This window comes from Ostrinia furnacalis, unplaced genomic scaffold (genome assembly GCF_004193835.3).
Source record: "Ostrinia furnacalis isolate ACB-3 unplaced genomic scaffold, ASM419383v2 OfSCF4386, whole genome shotgun sequence".
In the NCBI taxonomy this organism is placed as follows: domain Eukaryota; kingdom Metazoa; phylum Arthropoda; class Insecta; order Lepidoptera; family Crambidae; genus Ostrinia; species Ostrinia furnacalis.
Window position 1 is genome coordinate 76671 of NW_021134625.1, and position 19499 is coordinate 96169.

General features: G+C 40.8%; 1 protein-coding gene across 1 annotated transcript in view; it reads right to left on the reverse strand.

Annotated features, from left to right (window-relative positions):
* The window catches only part of HDAC4 (histone deacetylase 4), a 95469-nt gene that overhangs the window by 20834 nt on the left and 55136 nt on the right, over positions 1–19499 (reverse strand). Inside the window, exons 3-12 of the mRNA XM_028313817.1 lie at positions 14840–14952; positions 13182–13253; positions 12280–12387; positions 10321–10557; positions 9205–9278; positions 8328–8479; positions 5686–5790; positions 4096–4310; positions 2967–3173; positions 2343–2350 (exon numbers count right to left, since the gene is read on the reverse strand). Coding sequence (XP_028169618.1) covers positions 2343–2350; positions 2967–3173; positions 4096–4310; positions 5686–5790; positions 8328–8479; positions 9205–9278; positions 10321–10557; positions 12280–12387; positions 13182–13253; positions 14840–14952 — 1291 coding nt within the window. The remainder of the gene's footprint in view (positions 1–2342; positions 2351–2966; positions 3174–4095; positions 4311–5685; positions 5791–8327; positions 8480–9204; positions 9279–10320; positions 10558–12279; positions 12388–13181; positions 13254–14839; positions 14953–19499) is intronic.

Genomic DNA, 19499 nt, shown 5'->3' on the forward strand with positions numbered 1-19499 from the left:
TACCTACGGGTGTTAGTACCTACCTGCTTCGTATACAGTGTGAGTCACGTTAAAGTGTACATATGAAAACAGATGAAACTAGACCTATTTTTATCGACAAAAAACAGGTCAAAAATTTTTTGAGATTTTTTTTTTATTTTTTTATAGAATTTTTTTTCTTCCAATTACTTGTTGTAAAGAAAACGTAATAACTTTTAAACTAAGCGGTATATCCTGATAAAATAAAAACAGTAATAATGCAAAGTAACAGGCGATACTAAAATAATACATAAAATACACATAAAATGCCAACTTATAAAAAATAATGATACTTTTTGAAAAAAATCTGCTTAAAAATTCGTGTTTTTTTGGTTATTTGATAAATTTCTCCAAAAAATGCCCTTATAACCGGTGGTTTTTATTACTTTCTATTATTCTCTATCGTATTATCTTTGTAAAACCAAAAATCGCATGTCTCTATCCGTATCCCAACATTTGCTATGATCGTTTGAACAAAGGCCTGCCACAACATTATTCTCCGCTACAGGTAGAGACAATTTTAATTTTAACTAAAATGCTTATTTTACTTCGAAATCTTTTGTTTTTATTGGAAATCTAACTTGTCTTTATCAAAATTACCAATCTAGAGCCATTTTCAGTTTTGTTGTTAACGAAGCGTTGAATGGCGCGCCCGGAGAGGCTTAGTTCAAACGATCATTGCAAACGTTGTGATAGGGATAGAGACCTGCGATTTTTGGTTTTACGAAGGTAATACGATAGAGAATGATACAAAGTAATAAAAACTTCCGGTTATAGGGGCATTTTTTGGAGAAATTTATCAAATAACCAAAAAAACACTTAATAGGCAAATATTTTATATCATGCGATAGCCAGTAAAATTATCCATCAGTAGAAGAAGAAAGCAGACACAAGTTTCATACATTTTATGGGAGTAAGAATGGATTTAATTAGAAAAATACATTACTTTTTTCACTTCTTTTTCAGTTATTTTCCAACACAAGAAAAACCAGGTCGTTAAGGTATGTTTTATTTGCATTGTATTTTTAGTATTTGAGCTATTCTACAAAACGAATGTAAATTTATTAGTCTACGTCTATTAGTTTCGACGTAATTGTTAAACAAAGATACCCCTTCCCAGCGGTTTCCATAGCGCTCGCGACATGCGAAAATGCACTGCCTGAAAGAATCACACAACCTATTCCGATTACTATGGAAACCGCTGAGAAGGGGTATCTTTGTTCATGGCTGGCGGCATACATTTAGTATGAATTTAGTATTCATTGTTATTGTTTTAAAGAGCTCATGAAGCACTTACAGGAACAGTAAACAGTTTCTCGATATCTTGTATAATTAAAAATCAAGTGAAATCACTTATCGTTTCCACCATGTACCTTACAGAAACATACTTTTAGAAATAAACTCATTTTATACGTTCATTTGTATAAGTATCTACAAAACAAATACCTAACCAACTTAGTTGACGTTTTATAAAACTATTTGTCTAAGTGTCATCGAGCGACCGCTGGTGGATTTGCCATTTACCTGACCTACCCCNGACACCAGCGGCGTAGCGTGTCTTAGGCTGATTCTGGTGTCACGCGGACTGTCAGTGCGGATCGCTCCGCACAGCCGATTTGTATGAACTGCTAGGGAACGGAGCGGTTCCTCCGGACCGCGTTACTCTAAAACGCTCCCTAGAAGTTCATACAGATTGGCCGCACCGGACGGTCCGCGTGACACTTAAAACCAGCCTCAGAGAGGGGACCCTCCTAAAATGTCATCGTAAAAAAGGTCATTAGTACACCATTGGTATTTTTAGCTGACAGGACCCCACTCGTACGCGGAAAAAGCTAGGGCCCATAAGCAGTTGCCTACTCTGTCCAATGGTTCATTTGTAGCCAGACGGCCCCGTATCATTGATATCACTGATACGCCGATAGCACGGTAATACTATCATACAGTATTGTAACTTCATATAAACGGACGAGACGCGAGCTTTCCTTCGAAATTCAAATCTCGGTATGCGCTCGACATGCAAAAGTCGGGGGTGTCGCGAATGTGCCACAGTAACAAACTGACGATGTGTTGTTTTGTAAACAGTAAGTGTTGTTTTTATAAAAAATAATTACAAGTACCTACCTATTTATACAAGGTGTTATGTAAATGGTATGGTGTAGTCAGTGATATCATATTTTTTTTAATTTTCATACAAAATAAAATTTATAAAATCAGATTTCTATGAAAATTAAAATTATTAAAATGCTGATATAAAATTTCTGACTTCACCATACCATTTATGCACACGTTAACATGGGCTAGTGTCTGCTTATAAATCCATTTACCCAACACTCTGTATAATAAATCAAGCATTTTGTACGCCTCGGTCGAGGAGCATACATTTTACGGTCGCAAATTTATAAGATTTGTTACTAAATCTTAACACAAATATTTTTTTTTAGTTAAATCTACTAATGACAAGACAACATGCATTTTTATCCTATTTCATTCACAAAGTATTTTGTTTGTCAAAATAAAATAAAAAATTACAATCACAAAATACACTCACAAAACTAGATAGAAATTCTAAGTAGGCAGATGTAGTGAAAATAGGGTCTGCAGGTGGGCAGCCCCATCATATCACATGTTGTCATAGGGTGACGTACCGCTCGGCTGTAGACATTTATTTCAAAAATATGGCCGAGTTGGAATACTGTATAGATAATATTACCGTGCCGATAGCTTCACCCCTGGACCGCACTATACCAACCAACTGTATAATGATTAAAGTTATTACGGTCTTACTCAAGTCGGCAAGACCGCATACAAAAATTAATCAATAGGTGCTTGTTTAAAAAGGTAATAAGTACAACACCACTTTGCTACCTATTTAATTGGAAAAAATCAAATGATACCGCGAGTTAAATAAGCACAGCGCCATCTAGTATTATAATGTAGGACTAACTCACCGTTTTTCGTATCTGGTCCCTGAGGTAATGGTGTGCTACGGGCGGCTGCAGCGCCGGGTCGCCCAGCGGCAGCGGCGCCGAGTGTGTGCGGCCGAGGGGCCGTTTGATGAGCCGCGCGCCTACGCCGACGCCTACGCCGCCCACGCCCACGCCCACCGTTGGGCAAAACGCCTCCGCCTCTGACACGGGCGGGAGGGATACTGACACCTGAGGTATAATAAATAATAAATAAATAATCTTTGGACAATTTCACACAGCACATTTCAATTTCATATAGAAAAATACAATTTATTTACTGATATATTTTTCTTCCGTTTGCTCTAAGATAGACATAGTTTAATGATTACAGTTATTCCGGAATTACAGTCATTACAGAACGCTATATCAAAAGCTGGAAAATAAAGACTGCTAAAATCGCTTCAAGTCATAAAAGTTTTGAGCATAACTCATTGCGGGATTAGCAATTTCTTTACGTCTGGAGGTGGTGCTGTAGTAAGGTTCTGTGACGAGAAGTAGACTTAACTATGCAACAATGGCCCCGAGCACAAGGTGTTCTTACTTCTGAATCCCCAAGGAACGAGATCTTTTTCGCCTGGCCCTATCCTATTTTATTTGGGGTCGGCCTTCCGTATCATGCGTCTCCAAAGAACGAGGGAGGTTACGTTTATAAAGAGGCTGGCCAAACCCAGGCACGCGGAAGGGCCACTTCCGCCCAGGCATTTGAATTTTCCCGCCAGCGAGTCAACCGGCGGGCGGTGTTATAAATGGCCTTATGAATTTAGTATAGTTTTGCTTTTGCTCTGATTTTCAAAAAGCTGTGGCCCGGCGTCGCCACAGTCTAAGAAACGCTCATCTGGAAAATCTATTGGGCCAGAGCCTTGATCTATAAGGTATAGTCTGATCTGCGAGCACGTAGAATTTTGTCCAATGACCCCAAGCTACTCGCGCGAATTATGTTGCTGTCGCGCTCGCACACTCACTGCGGGCGCTCGCACACTCACTGCGGGCGCCCGTCGCACAGTCGCGACAGCAATAATGCAATATAATTACGCGCGAGCGATAAGGATGGGTAGCTTGGGGTCATTGGACAAAATTCTACGTGCTCGCAGACCAGACTATAGTTACGCACCTGCGCTGGCGTGGGATGCGCGGCGTGCGGCGGATGCGGCGGGTGCGGCGGGTGCGGCAGGTGCGCGTGCGGCAGGTGCGGGCGGCCCAGCGAGATGTTGGGCATGGACGGCGACGAGAACAGCAGCTCGGCCGCGCGCCCGCACTCGTCCTCCTCGCGGATGGGCGGCGCTACGCCCGGCGGCGACCCGCGCGGAGATCCCGTGCCGTCGCAGTCTGCAACCGAAACCAGTGTCAATGCGCTGGTGATACAGCTTGACATCTTACGGGACTATTCCCACTACTGCAACGCCTGTGTAGCCAGGATCTACAGCTTGACCGCCACAAAAACCCAACCAATGAAGGCCTGACATCTTATAAATCGTTGACACCATGATTCGAAACTTCCAGAATACAAAATATTAGTTCCTATACACGAACCGGAAGACGTAACGTGGGCAGGCCTCCCACTAGGTGGACCGACGATCTGGTGAAGGTCGCGGGAGGTGCCTGGATGCGAGCGGCACAGGACCGGTCTTTGTGGAAATCCTTGGGGGAGGCCTTTGTCCAGCAGTGGACGTCTTTCGGCTGAACGAGAACGAGAGTTCCTATCGACGTTGTTGCAAAATTTTCGATTGAGCGTGATTTTGACTTGCGACATTTATTAAATGTATAAAATATGACAACTATTGTTACAACCCACTCTAGAAAAGAAGAATAGAACAATATAGTTCATGCAAACCTGCAATGTCGTGTCGTATCGAAAGTTAGTAACCACTTGATTCAATAAAATTCACGATCACTTTATTTTATTGCATGCATAATTAATTTTCATACTATAGACAAATACAAACATACTTTACTTTTTAGGCACAAAAATCATGCTTATTGTGCCACGTAATGTAATTTTCATTTTGCTCCATTACCCACAAATAACTACATACAAGTACTCCTGTAATATGGTACAATCATTCGTACTATGTGCCATCGCTTAAGATTGGCACATGTATGTTGCATTACTTGTTGTGTCATGAAGTCTAACATTATATCGCTGTCATGAATATGAATTGACAGCTGAAGGCAATGGGTTTCAATCTGAGGCATTGAGGTATTGTCAGCAAATGATAATATCCACCTCTTCCTACCAATTACCCTAAGCTGATGCCCATTCAGTCTTGTTAAATCCAAAGAATTAATATAATTTTATCGCGTTAGTATGCTCCTCAGAATGTGGCGAAAAATGGAACTAACGTACAACAAAAAAGTCCTTAGACCAACATTAGATAGCCATATTATCAGTTTGTTTGATGCAGCATAGTTTGGTTGCAACTACCATAGTGTTAGTTCCACTTTCGGCCGCAATTCGAGAGGATAGTCGCGCCGCTTGGCGGACATGCGAGATGCTCGGTATCGCGGGCGCGGTACTCAGCAATTGTCATTCAGTAGTTCCACTTTTGACCACAATCTGAGAGGATAGTGGCCGCTGCTCGATGACACCTGCGATTGGCGGTAAGTCGCGGTAGCTGGGAGTAACTCGCAGCAAGTCGCGGTAGCTGGGAGTAACTCGCGGCAAGTCGCGTTAACTCGTAGTAACTCGCTGTTGGATACTCACTGCGGTGCTTGACGCGCGGCTTGAGCGGGCGGCGCGCGAGCGGCGAGGCGCGGCGCTCGATGACGCGGGCCTTCAGCCGCACCTTCAGCATGTTCGGCTCCGACGCTGTTAGTGCACACACACGTCAACACGCCATGCCGGTTAGGCTGCTGCCGCACACTCGTAAACAATCAAAGGTACTCGACGTTATAGCCTCAAGTTACATGCATCTTTTGGAATCTTGGTCAAATCAGCTTTTGTTTTCATAGTTACATAGAGTCGAAGCCTTTAATGGTTCTTGCTCATGGAAGAGAGCGCCAAAAACGGATAGAGGCGATACAGCCGAAAATACAGAAGCCCTTTTACAGGGCCACTGATCCAGAGCCAAATAACAGACTCTTCTAATACGATAAATTAGGGGATTTGATTGTTTATGAGTTTTCGAGCGTGCAGTTATTACATTGAATACAATACGGTTGCTGTTATTATTAATATTTATATTTTTAACTACGTAATGTTGATTTAACTAAACATATTTAAGACTTTATCAACAAAACCATACTTTTATTATTTTAAAATGTTATGCTAATTTACAAAATTTAATATTAGTATGTTTTCTAATCACTAATTACACACAAATATGCATTTAGGAGCAGTATTATAAATATGGACGTCACTGAGCACACACCGACTACACGTGTCGTCTGCAGGCGACATGGAAAATGTGTCTTATTGCGAGGCACAAAGGTGTGGTTTTAAGTAACAAACCGCTTGGGGTAAACAACGGTAATTGTGACAAATATGAGCAAGTATTTAGTCTATGTGATCGCTCATTAGAGGACAATTATAACATTTTGATGGACATACAAAGAATAATTGCCCTGCGGTTTGATTTATTTGTCATAGCAAATTCAGCAATGCATCTTTTCGCGTAGTGATTTTTATTTATTATACGANTCTATGGATAGGTCTTCAAAAATGATATCGAGGTTTCTAAAATATTTTTTTTCTAAACCGAATAGTTTGCGTGACAGACGCTTCCAAAGTGGAAAAAAGTTGGTCCCCCCCTCTAACTTCTAAAATAAGAAAATGAAAAATCTAAAAAAACATAAATGATGTACATTAATACTATAAAAACTACCAACGAAAATTGTTTTGAACGAGATCTAGTAAGTAGTTTTTTTTAATACCTCGTAAATCGTAAACCGCTTATTACCGCGTAATCCTTCATACAAATAACTTAAATAAAAAAAAAATCATAAATCAATGGTACGGAACCCTTTGTGCGTGTGTCCGATACGCACTTGGCCGGTTTTTTTTTTTCGTTTTAGTAACAACTGCATTTCAGAATAAAAGCTTGTTTTTAAAAAAGTATTTTAATAATTTAATTTTACACTTTTTAGTAGTAGACTAAGAGCTAGTGAACGCCAGACCTACATCATTTTATAAAAGCTAAAAGTTTTTTTAGCGTATGCTCCTAATATAGGATAGAATGTTGGTGAATCATAATGATTCGGTCATCGTGGCTTTAGCAGCTATCCTAAAAAAACTGTCTGGCAAGGAGTTGGAACTGTTAAAACTGTCTTGCTGATGAGGAAACTACTTCTAATATTTGGGCAATGATTAGAAGTTGTTTCGACATCAGCAGTTTCAAACAGTTTTGACAGTTCCAACTCCTTGCCACACAGTTTTTTCAGGATAGCTGCCAAAGCAACGATGATCCAAACTTCATAATCCACCAACATTCTAACCTATATTAGGAGCATACCCTGACAAACTTTTAGCTTTTATAAAATGTCGTAGGTCTGGCGTTCACCAGCTCTTAGTCTATATTATCTCAATCTCAGAGCCTTGATTCAATTACAATGCAATTTAGCACCAAAGTGCTCGAAAAGACAAATCCAACAAACCCAAAGTCGATAAGTTTCCACCGTTTCGTTTAGGAATTCCTATGGCCACCTCCTGACTCCATCATCAGACCAGCTTAATGGTACCATAACTAGTGACCGACCGAATATTCGTTTTCGTTTTCGTTTTCGGCCATTTTCGGCCAAAAAATGGACATTCGGCCATATTTTCGTTTTCGGCCAAAAACCAGCCGAAGCTTCGGCCAAACCGAATATTAGAAATACGTGAATAAGATGGTGACGTTTATCGTTCCGATATCTTCGGGAGTGAATCTGGTGCACTCATGGTTCTAATCAGACTTGAACGGACGCGGTATTGTCACACTCTTTTGAAGTTGTGTGTATTGAAGTGNTCGCGAGTTACCTGGAAATCGGGCTTTCGAAATTCGCTGTTTTCGTAGGCAAAAATCCAATTTGAACGAGATTTTGTCAATAGACATTCCGTAAAAACGTATGATAATTACGATGATATAAGTCAAAAGAAGCTATAACAATAAATTATATGACTAAAATCATTTCGAAATCTGCCAAATTCTCGATTTCTGCATGAAAAATGTGACAACGCTCTTAATATACGAATCACATCACAAATACTGGCCGTAACTTGGACATCGAGTGTGTCGTATAGGGCTTGTAAAAAAACACCCTCAAACCCCATCAAATGTCCTTTTAGCCTTCAACAAGACACTTTAAAACTAGTGACCCTCACAGATGGCACGTCACATCTACCCTCCAACCAGCAGGTAAGTGACTCACCGGTCTTCCTCAGCGGGTAGTCGCTGGGCGAGGGCTGCGGCGGCGCGGCGTTCAGCGCCAGCGGTAACGGCGCCGCCAGCCGGTACGGGTGCGCCGTCGCCGTTGCGCCCGTCGACGTGATCGACTCGCCCGACGACGACTTCACTATGCCCCTACGCGAGAAACACGCGGTTAATAGCTGTGGGAACTGATTGGGTGTATGAGAGGACTAAGGCAAGGACCGGACGCTATTTACAAATGATTGCATAAACAAAGTTTAAAAAACGAAGATTCAAAATTAGACACGAATAGCCGGCTTTTCTATAGGTACTTTATTTTCAAACCATTTGAAAAACGTGGATAGTTGCATATAAACTTTGACCCGATCCCTAATTCAGTTTTTATAACAGTAGGTAATGTTCAATGTCCACCGTCATATACAGAAGATTTTAGGGTGTGGCTAAGTTGATTTATCGTCGAGATTTTCATTGCATTATCATCAGTCGATGAATGACGTTTACTGCAATTAAGAATCACGTCACTTGTTAATCAATAATGGTTAATTATAGATGGCAATTAAGTTTGACAAGATATTATCGTCACATAAGATAAGCACGGCTATATCAGTGATGCCGGTTTTTACTTTTGATTAGCAATACATTTATGCGTTAATGGAAAGTTCCAAGCAAATAAATAAATGAAATTCTTTTGATTCAAAAAACAAAAACAGCATTTCGGATACTCATATCTTTGAGCAGATACGTAACCATGCCAAATCTTATCTGAAATGGTTCATTCATTGTTTATATCTATCCACAGACAAGTAAGGTAAGAAATACAACTACGTCCACGTCACGACAGCAAACATCAGCACACGCATGCCATTGCCACTTCTTACCAATTCCTGTAAGGCGACCCCCCGGGGACCGTGCCGTTAGCGTTAGCGGCCGCCTGTTTTTTCTTGAGGAACTCCTGAAATGCAAATAAAATCACCGATAACGTTGTTGCAATCGGCCCGACCACTGTACAAGCCGAGAGGATCCTGTCTTCAACGGTGGTCATCATGTGAGTTCGACATGTATCCCTCTAACTTGATTGCTTTAGGTCCACTATGTTACTAGATTACTATTTTACTATCGTGTCCACACTTGAGGTCAGGTATTGCAGTATTATTTATTTGGATTTCGAAGTTTAAAGATCGACGTGTTTATGGTCAATGACGACAATGACTTTGTTTACGTTCAAGATTGAAACTGAATCTGTCCTCAATGTTACTTTGTCTAAAGAGACCCATCGAATTTCCGAATCGAAAAATCATTATCAATTTTAGCAGCTGCATTAATCTTACACAGATGTGGACACGTTTCTACGTACAAACGACGGCACGTCATGCTTGTAATAGATGCTGTTCTTAAGGTGAGTATAGACTAGAGCATTTACTGTAACAGAACAACGAGTCGGTCTATGAAATGTCTAAATGTCACCATATCACAAACCAAACGTCATACATTTTACCTGTTTGCAAGAATGTTCCATTACATAGAACTGTGCCCCGATTACGCTAATTTTTAACGTCTCCAATACATACGCGCTTCTTCTCCAGTTGCGCTCCGTTTTTCATTCCAGCTGAGGTGCAAATTCGTTATCACGGTAATGGACGTAACTTCCTAGTATTTTCATTGTCACATGAGATATTTAGCTTTACGTTTACGTCTATGCTTCGTTTCAACTAGCTGTCAAAACGACACCGCGATACGGATTTGTCAAAACAGCAGTGGGTCTAGACAAAGTGCAAATTATAATCGCAAACCAGTCGAAAAGTGGTCGAAAAGCCCCTTTTTTGTATGGAGTTTTGACGGATTCGATTTTCGATTCGATCAAAAAGTGCGTTTTGTCTAGGGGGGCTGATGTTCGTTCGTCGTCCGGGCATGTTGAAGATGAAATTTTTTAGCGTAATCGGGATCCTGCTCTAGTCTATACTTACCTTAATAGTTTGTGTGGGGTTGGTGCTCACCTGCAGCTTCTGCTTGACCTGCGAGGAGGCGTTGGCGCTGGGCTCTAGCTTGTCCTTCTTGCGCAGCAGCTCGGCGCGGTCGCGCTCGTGCCTTTCGCGCGCCTCCAGCGCCTCGCGCGCCTCCCTCGCCTCCCGCAGCGCCGCCTCCTCCAGCGCCTTCTGCTGTTCCCACATCTGGAGGGTTACCTTGCACTTCAGATCATCGGGGTGAAGCTGCGCCCCAAACATACTCAACACCTACAGTGAGGATCCCATAAGGACTTGCGCACGAATAGTGGAACGATATTCGAAGTTGACACGTCTACAAGATTAAATTTTGTGAACTTAGAAGAAACAAATCCTACGATGGCAAAAAATATTGTTTCATTAGTCTGTAAACTTTGAGCATCGTTTCAGTATTCGGTCGTAAGTGTCCGATTGTATTTACTTTTAATGCCTGATGTGTAACTGCCGGAGCACGTAACCACCTTAAGAAAGAACCAATTTAAAAAATGCAAAGAAAAAAGCTTCTGAATGGAATCCACGCGATAATTAGGTCGGCGATGTAACACAGATGGCAAAGACCCAAACGATACGAGCGTTTGTTATTGTATTCCGAATTTGATTTGATATCAAAATCATTAAGACGGTGAGTAACGCGCAGTAATTTGTAGGTGCGTCACGGATGCCGCGTTGACTCAGGAGCAGAAGTATCCGCAAAATACGATCAAACATGTTATTGGCTTCAATCCACATTTTCCGCATAATTCCATGAATTATCTAAAACTGAATTTGGACGGTGAATCTTGACCAACCCGAGGTATTTTTGAGTGTTACGTTATGGTCGATACTAATGAAAATAATTGAGAATATAAGGATGACAACACCGAGCATGAATCCTGAGGGGAGTTTAAACAAATGTGGTGTTTAATTTGCGTGCCGCCTTGATTCGGTTAACGAAGTTAGGCACACGTAATGGGCGAGTATGAATGATGTAATTACAAATGGCCCGGCCACCATTCATGGCTATTTATATCGTGGCCCAAGTGACACGGCGACGCCAGAGTTTGCGCCAACGGTAGGGATTCCAGCCAGCTTCTTAGCGTGACATCGCGTTTGGTCCAATATTGGACCGCGTATGTGTGCTTCTTTGCATATCCCTTTTAAATTAGATTCCAAGTTTTAAAATAACTCTCTTAGTTGACAGTTATCTCTCTCTACATGAAGAGTTGCCAGAAAAAGAATAATTATGTATTCCGTGTAAAATTGAAGAATTAATTCAAATAGTGGATAACAATAGTGTTTTGTATCTGTCTTACAAATCCCAAATCAAATGTATTGCGGCGATCAGCACGTCGGGCGCTGGCCAATGGTCCGCAATTAGCGGCGAGTGGTTCCTCGTATTAAAACAATCGCGGTATTTTCGCCCGCGATTTGGCATGGCCGTTCTCATGGTGATCACGTGCGAGAAAACGCGATATTTATGGCCGATACTATTAACAGAAGTCTATTTCATTATCAAGGCACTGCTTTTTATTGTTATACTAATTTTAAAGGGAAAATAATTCGAAGGACGCTTCTAGTTGTTGAAATTCTTAACGTAAACAGTTAAATAAAGTTTCTAAAGGGAAATATTGGAGCAATATTTACAAATGTGCATCACATTAGGTTGAAAACATATGCCTCAAAACTAATTAGGTAAAATAAGGGTATCCATAGTTACTATCATTAGCAGATGCAGATGTGTAAACATTAATTCTGGCATATTATGACTCCAATCTAAAGTAATACACACTATACACATTTACCTACCTTCTTATTCTTAATAGCATTTCACCTAGTGAATTCTATAACAAATATCTACTTCACTTAACTAGAAAGAAACAATTTAATATAGTATTATTGTTTAAGCTTTTGAGAATAAGAGGTAGAAATATAGGAACACTATCATGAAAGAATTTTTACTTGCAACAAGCCGACCTTTAAGTGATGCCTAAGCTGCTGCTCGTGCTCCTGAGCCAGCTTCTGGCTCTGCTGCTGGAAGTGCTGCAGCAGGATCTCCTGCTGGAGCTGCTGCTGCTTCTTCAGCTGGAACAGGCGAGGATCGAGTTACTGGATACGAACAATCAGAAGTCTGCGGCGACAGTGAATGGTTGTGGGTGACACCGTATACCAATCAGTTCTGATCGACACAGTAGTAAACAGCGTAAAACTCCACCACATTGCTGGGTTGCGTATGGTTTTTCGGTGTATAATAATGCCACATAAAAATATTAATTTGGTTAGACTAATTTTGCTGCTCACTACTATGGTTATCGTGCAAGTATGTTTGTGCTCGTAGCATGAATATTTTATTGTAATGTGTTAGATTTCGTAAGGTGTAACATCATAATCGAAATATCTTAGCGTGAGAGAGAGACATCTCCATCAACCTGGATAATTTTGAAAGCATTACTTATGTCATGATTAACTGCGTAATTTTAGTTACTATTCATGCTACGAATCTTAAGATGCCAATAGCGATTTATTTTTAACATAATGAAATTAGACCATTACCTGTGATGACGTGTATGGTGTCATTATTCGCAAAGCTATTTCGTGATGTCTATTACACCTAACGTTTACCTCATCTATTCAATGCAATTTAACACACAAAGGTATAATAATTACAGGTTATTTAAAATTATCAAACAGTGTCATATTCAACTACCATACAACTTTAAAGTGTGAATTTCACATCAAACGCTATGCAATGTTTAACCTAGATGTACCATTTCACACACAGGACTCATAGATCTAGGTCTGGTGTTCATTGCCATTAGCACACAAATCAGGACTGGTTGAATGCGACACACAACACAAGTATTATAATTTGGACTCACTTGCAGCAGGAAATTATTCTCTAAGGTTTGTTTCGCTCTCTCTGCGATATGGTTCTTTCTCGGGCTCTGACTCTGACAAGGAGAGAGGAAATATATGTACTCATAGCCCATTCAACACTCCTTGCATCGGAAATGTTAGGGCAAGACCTCAGCGTCTAGAAATCTGATCAAAAATATTGGCAGGATTAACGAGTTGTTGAAATATCAGCATTGAGTTGATTTATAAATATTTTTAATCAGATTTTAAGTTGCCTAAATGAAATTTTGAAACATGCAAACAACACTCAAGATCGAGAAAACAATTTGGATTTAATTTTGTTCAATGTACGTGTTTTGGAACAATGAATGAGCGAAGTACACCGAACCGAAATTGCGACGAAGCTTTAATAAAAAGTATAAAATAAAAGAAGCGGTTGCAGTATAAGCGTCTGCGCATATTTTTGGCGTCGCAGACATTATTTTGGTTCGGTAAAAAAATGGCGGACGTCGGAATGCGTGCGTGCCGCGAATAGCCCGCGGACGGATGTTTTGCGCGCGCGCCGTGGGCGGGGGTCCCGTGGGGCCTGCAGCGGGCGGAGGACCTGCCGGCATTCCTGGGAGCCCGGCTTGCTNGCGTGCTTGCTGCTCTCGTACGATGCCACCGCTGTTTCTTGTACTATATCCGTATTCAATTAATGCGTGGGAGTTCCTCTCGAAACACGTGTATTCGGAATTATTTATAACCGCTTCTAGCCGGATACTTGATATTATCACCGGTAAACACTAATAGCTCGAATGTTTTGAATTCGCAACGTCGAGAGTCCGAGAGGCCGCGATCAACATTCGGTCTAAAATTAAAGCGTGTATTACATCGGAACGCATGTAAATATAGTGTGCAGACGGGCTGCGTGGAGCGATATACTTGTTTTTATATCGGTTTATTTATATCGGCGCGCAGGAACTTTTTAAAAATACGCTGCGGCCGAGTTTAAACAAGATGGATGGAGTCGCGTTTGTGCAATATTCCGAGAAAAGGTCACGGGAACTCCGTGGCCGGCCACGCCGCGCTTGACGAGCGCTCATTAGCTTCAAGTATTCAGCTTTCACTAAATGGACAAAGTGCTTTACACAGTAATAATAAGTGCACTATTTGTATTTGGGATCTTAACCCAAATAATAATAATAATAAATCTTTGGACAATTTCACACACAGCGCCAGCTAGCCCCAAAGTAAGCAACTTAATGCTTGTGTTATGGGTGCTAGCTTAACGGATATACTAGTTATATACTTTTTTATTTTTATTTTTAAATACATAAATATTATACATAGTCACACCCAGACCCGTCACAGATATTAAAATTCATCATTTCAATTTCTGCCCGGCCGGGAATCGAACCCGGGACCTCTCGGCATAGTAGTCCATTCTGAACCACTACACCAAACGGCCGACAAATACAAATAGTGTGAAAGTAAATTGACCAATTTCATAGTCCGAATGAATTGGACTTTACCTATAGTAAAACCACATCCTTCTGGTTTTACTTGCGGGGGATTTTTTTATAGTCTTAAGATTGTTTTACACTTCTGATCTTAAATGTTTGTTTGCAGTTACTCAGTTGTGAGCTGACCTTAAGGAGCTGTTCGTTCCATAAACTTTAGACTGGATGCATCTGCTCACCTGCATGATCTGGTGGTGGAAGCTGGAGTCGGCCAGGGGCAGGCGCGCGGGGTGCGGGGGCGACGGCGTGTGCTGCGGGGAGCCCTCCGACCCGCCGCCCTCGTGGGCCATTTCTGGAAAAACAACAACATTCTTAATACACCCGAGAACAGTGGTTCTTAACCGGTGGTCTGCGGACCACTGGTGGTCCCTGAAGACATTCCAAGTGGTCCACGAAGAGCACTTGCACACCTTGGTTAAAACCACTTTTAACTGATTTTTGCAGTAAAACTGGTTTTGACCGATTATGAGGCGGTCCCTGACAAGACGGAAATTTGGTAAAATGGTCTCTTATGACTTAAAGGTTAAGAACCACTGCCCTAGAACATTACTAAGCTCATGATTGTGCTGTTTATAATGTCTATCAATGTCCATGTCCATGGTCCAAAGTCCATGACTCGGAAAAATGTGCAATTAGTAGCCCAAGAATGAAAGTATAACAGCAGAATAAAAGATTTTCATCATCAGGAACTTATGACTTGTTTTATTATGTATTAAAGATCAATCTTATCGATTCTTTTTCTAATGATTGAAAGAAAAATACAGAATTGTACCTATCAAGGTAACATTGTTTTTCCAAAAATGACGGACTAATATTTTTGGTCGGTGAGGACTGTGAGGAGGTATTAGGTAAGCAAGGCAATGACTTTAGCTTATGTACCTACTTGTCAAAGTCACAACGACGATAGAGAACATTATCCGGGTCACTGTACAGTGTACAGGCTAAAAAAATAGTTTATTTTGTTTGCTTTTGTTTATGTAAAAAAAACGAATTAACGTCAGTAGCACTCTATACTGAATACTGCTTACTTTTACATATACATTTTAGTGTCATTGAAGGTTTTTGTGTCTTGTTATTCGATAGAATTCTACTGGTAGCTCAGTCATTAGTACTATCACAGGTACTATGTGTATTTAAAATACATAACAATAAAGGACATTTCAACGATGTATATCTAACTGACATTTCCAGCCAGAATAGGTCGTTGCCAAACGCCAAGGATCAACAAACACCTCATTTGTCTCGCTCTGAGGCTTTTTGCTTCTTTAACACACCATGTCAACATTGTACACATATTTTCCACGCCATTGGGATTCAATTGTGCCGAAAACAAGTTCGAATTATTGAAACAGTCTCATTTACATAAAAAATTCAGCGACGGATGTAGGCAACACATCACGTGTTTGCGATAATAGTCTGGTTAAATGGGTTTTATGAGTATAACGCGTTATTAAGAGTTATTAATACATTCTAAGTACAAAACGCCGGGTTCAAAGTCGAATGTACCAAATATGGAGGTAACGTAATTCGTGTGAGTTGGTTATAAATTGTATTCCGTTCCGAGTCCTCATTTTAACTTTATATGGATAAATCTCTTGATAGATCTGCATTGCCCCTGTGACCTGGATCGGCTGGGCCGTGCTAGGAAGAGGGGAGGTCCCAGTGCTTCATGCGCAACTGTCGCACTAACTGTTCTGGGAATTGTTGCCGTGTGTTGCTTGCTTTATGAGTGTTTTATGACTACTAAGTACAGGGTTAAAATGTATGGTTTGAGTTTAAAATGGCGGTTGTTTTACAGCTATAATTCAGTGGCAATAATCGCAAATCATTAAACACTCAAAGGAAATACAATTAAGTATTATTCAGACCTACCTAAAGTATTAAGTATTGAAATAGACAATAGGAATAGCCATTGTAGTTAATTATCAAATCAAAGGCCAAGAATTGCCAAAAGAAAGATTTTATTACAACCTACGATGCGTACAGCGAAGATTGAACCTTTTGCTAAAAGCCGAACCTTTCATAATTTATCATTAGCATTTCATATCAGGTAACCTGTTGCTGGCTTTTTAGTTGGATCCGTGTTCAGGGATTGAGATCCTCATCTCAGCCCCCTTAAAATGTAGGTCGGGGGGCAGCACTGGATTGGGAGGGGTTGGGGGCGCGCGGCGGGGCGGTGCGGGGGAGGGGTGCGACAGTTTATTTTTGGCCGCGTCTATATTTAGACGGGCTGGTGGCGCCCGGGTCGGGACGTCCTTGGTTCTGTTGCTATCATCGCTGCGCGGGCCCCCGCATACAATAAGGCCCAAGATGCCCTAGAGACGTCCCCGGATCGATACGTTTGACGCGCCGGTGGATTTCTGCGTAAACTTTACAGCACGTGCGACTCAATTGCGTGGGTTTATCTATCCATAAATTGTAGACGAAACAATCGTATTTGTTGACAACAAACAGTCTATGTACCATTTATATTAATAGAACCATAGCGATACCTCTTTTGGTAAATGTATAGGTAGATTTTGCATTAAAAGTCGTTTACAATCTAATATTCGCCAAGGGGGCAATCTATGTAACTTGATTTTTCGTGAATTATAAAAATGAATCTAGACTTAAACTGTTGTGCAGTCAAAACCTTGTGCAGTCTATGACAGATCTGAAATATACATGAACCACTTAGGTCAAAGGCTAGTCAGCTATAAATAGGTCGAAATCGCATATGAGGTGACCCACTTAGGGACAAGGCAAACGCTTCTCATCCAATAGATAATGCAGGCTCGTGACGGATCTGAAGCGTTGTAATTAGACTTGGGCCCAATCGGACGCTGACTGACGTCTCTATATCCGGTCCGGTGACAGCCATCAATGTGCTCTGGTGACAGTTCATGACAGCTTTAGTGCTCTTTGACGGCTCTATCCTGAGACTTCCATTTGACGTCCGCGTTTAACAATCCGGTTCTGGACTAGTCAGATCGTACAATCCCTTTTGAAATATTAAATTTGATTACAATTATAAAATGATAATGAGATACTCAAGCAATCAAACATCAATTTAAGTTCTTTTAGTTACTACTTTTACTTTGGCGAACAATAGCGTTGGTGCCAAGTGGAATGAAAAACAAACGCTTTGTGATTTATGCAAAAAATATTTGTCAATAACAAAAATGTATTGAAATATCCTTGCACACAACATGAACATCACAGAATAATAAATAAGTACACAACATTGCATAAATTAGCTGAAAGAATTACGATTAACACAACATCTGTAGAATCGTAGACTCTATCTATACTACGAAATCGGGAGCGCGCTACGAGGCTGCACGGGACGCGTAGCGCGTAGCACGGCTACGAACTACGAACGAGCCCCGCGCTTGCAGCCTAGAGTTGGGAGGGACTTAGGTAAATTTAAATATTATGAACACATTTTTTTAGCAATAAAAAATACTTGTATACTTCTAATAAAATAAGGTCAATTGGACCCTTACCATATATCATTGTAATTTAATCATCAATAATACTGTACTTTAACCGGGATTTCAAATCCCAACTAATATTATAAATGCGAAAGTAACTCTGTCTGTCTGTCTGTCTGTCTGTCTGTTACGCTTTCCCGCTTAAACCTCGCAACCGATTTTGATGAAATTTGGCATAGAGACAGTTTGAGTCCCGGGAAAGAACATAGGATAGTTTTTATCCCGGTTTTTGAAACAGGGACGCGCGCGATAAAGTTTTTCTGTGACAGACAAAATTCCACGCGGGCGAAGCCGCGGGCGGAAAGCTAGTTAAAAATATAATAAAATGTAATAAATAATAAGAAACGACAATGTAATTCTATTTTTAGTTTTTTTTGCTTGTACTAACACTTTTAAGTTCTATAACTAAGTACTTTATGAAAACAAAATTAATTGGACCCTTACTATAATAATAACTTAATCCTACTAATATTATAAATGCGAAAGTTTGGATGTCAGGACGTCTGGATGTTTGTTACTCTTTCACGCAAAAACTACTGAACGGATTTTGATAAAACTTTATAGTATTATTGTTTATAACCCAGAATAACATATAGGTTATAATTTATGACGATTGACCCGCGTGAAATTTAGTTTGTCACAGACAAACTAAATTTCACGCGGGTGAAGCCGCGGGCAAAAGCTAGTCATCAATAATACCAGTGTACCTTATCCGGGTTTTCAAATCTAAAATTTAAATAAAATTGTGATAATTAATAATAAACGACTAAAGCAATATTAATTTAATTGCCTAACACGTGATACAGTTTAAGACAACCGGTTTCGAAGGTCACAAATGGTTAACACACCGCATACATTGCTGTAAATTACCATTCGGTGACGGATCAGAGGCGCGGTCACGAGTTTGGAAAAAAAGTACCTTCGATACGTCGACTACTCACGGTCAGCATCGATGGCGTAGGTGTTTTACGAATAGCACTAAAATGCAAACAGAACAAAGCTAGAATCAACACAAAGCGGCCCCGCGCGCCCGCCGCCCCCGCAGCTAAAAATAGCCCGCCCGGCAACGCGCGACAACTGAAGGACGAAGGTAGCCGCCCGCGCCCCGCCCCGCGCCCTTCCCGTACCCGCGCCCGCGGCCCTGAGCGGGAAGGCGAATAATACACTACAAATTATAAACAGTTAAAAATAGAACACGCACGCGAGCCACGAAACGTGTCGACAAATATTTGTCCGTAAAAAATGTGTGCATAAATATGTCGGCATAGAATTACGTGCTATGTCATGTATTTGATATGTCATAGGAACACGAGTAGGCAGGTATTTGCTCGGTGTCGAAATATAGAGCGGACCGGTTCGGCGAGGT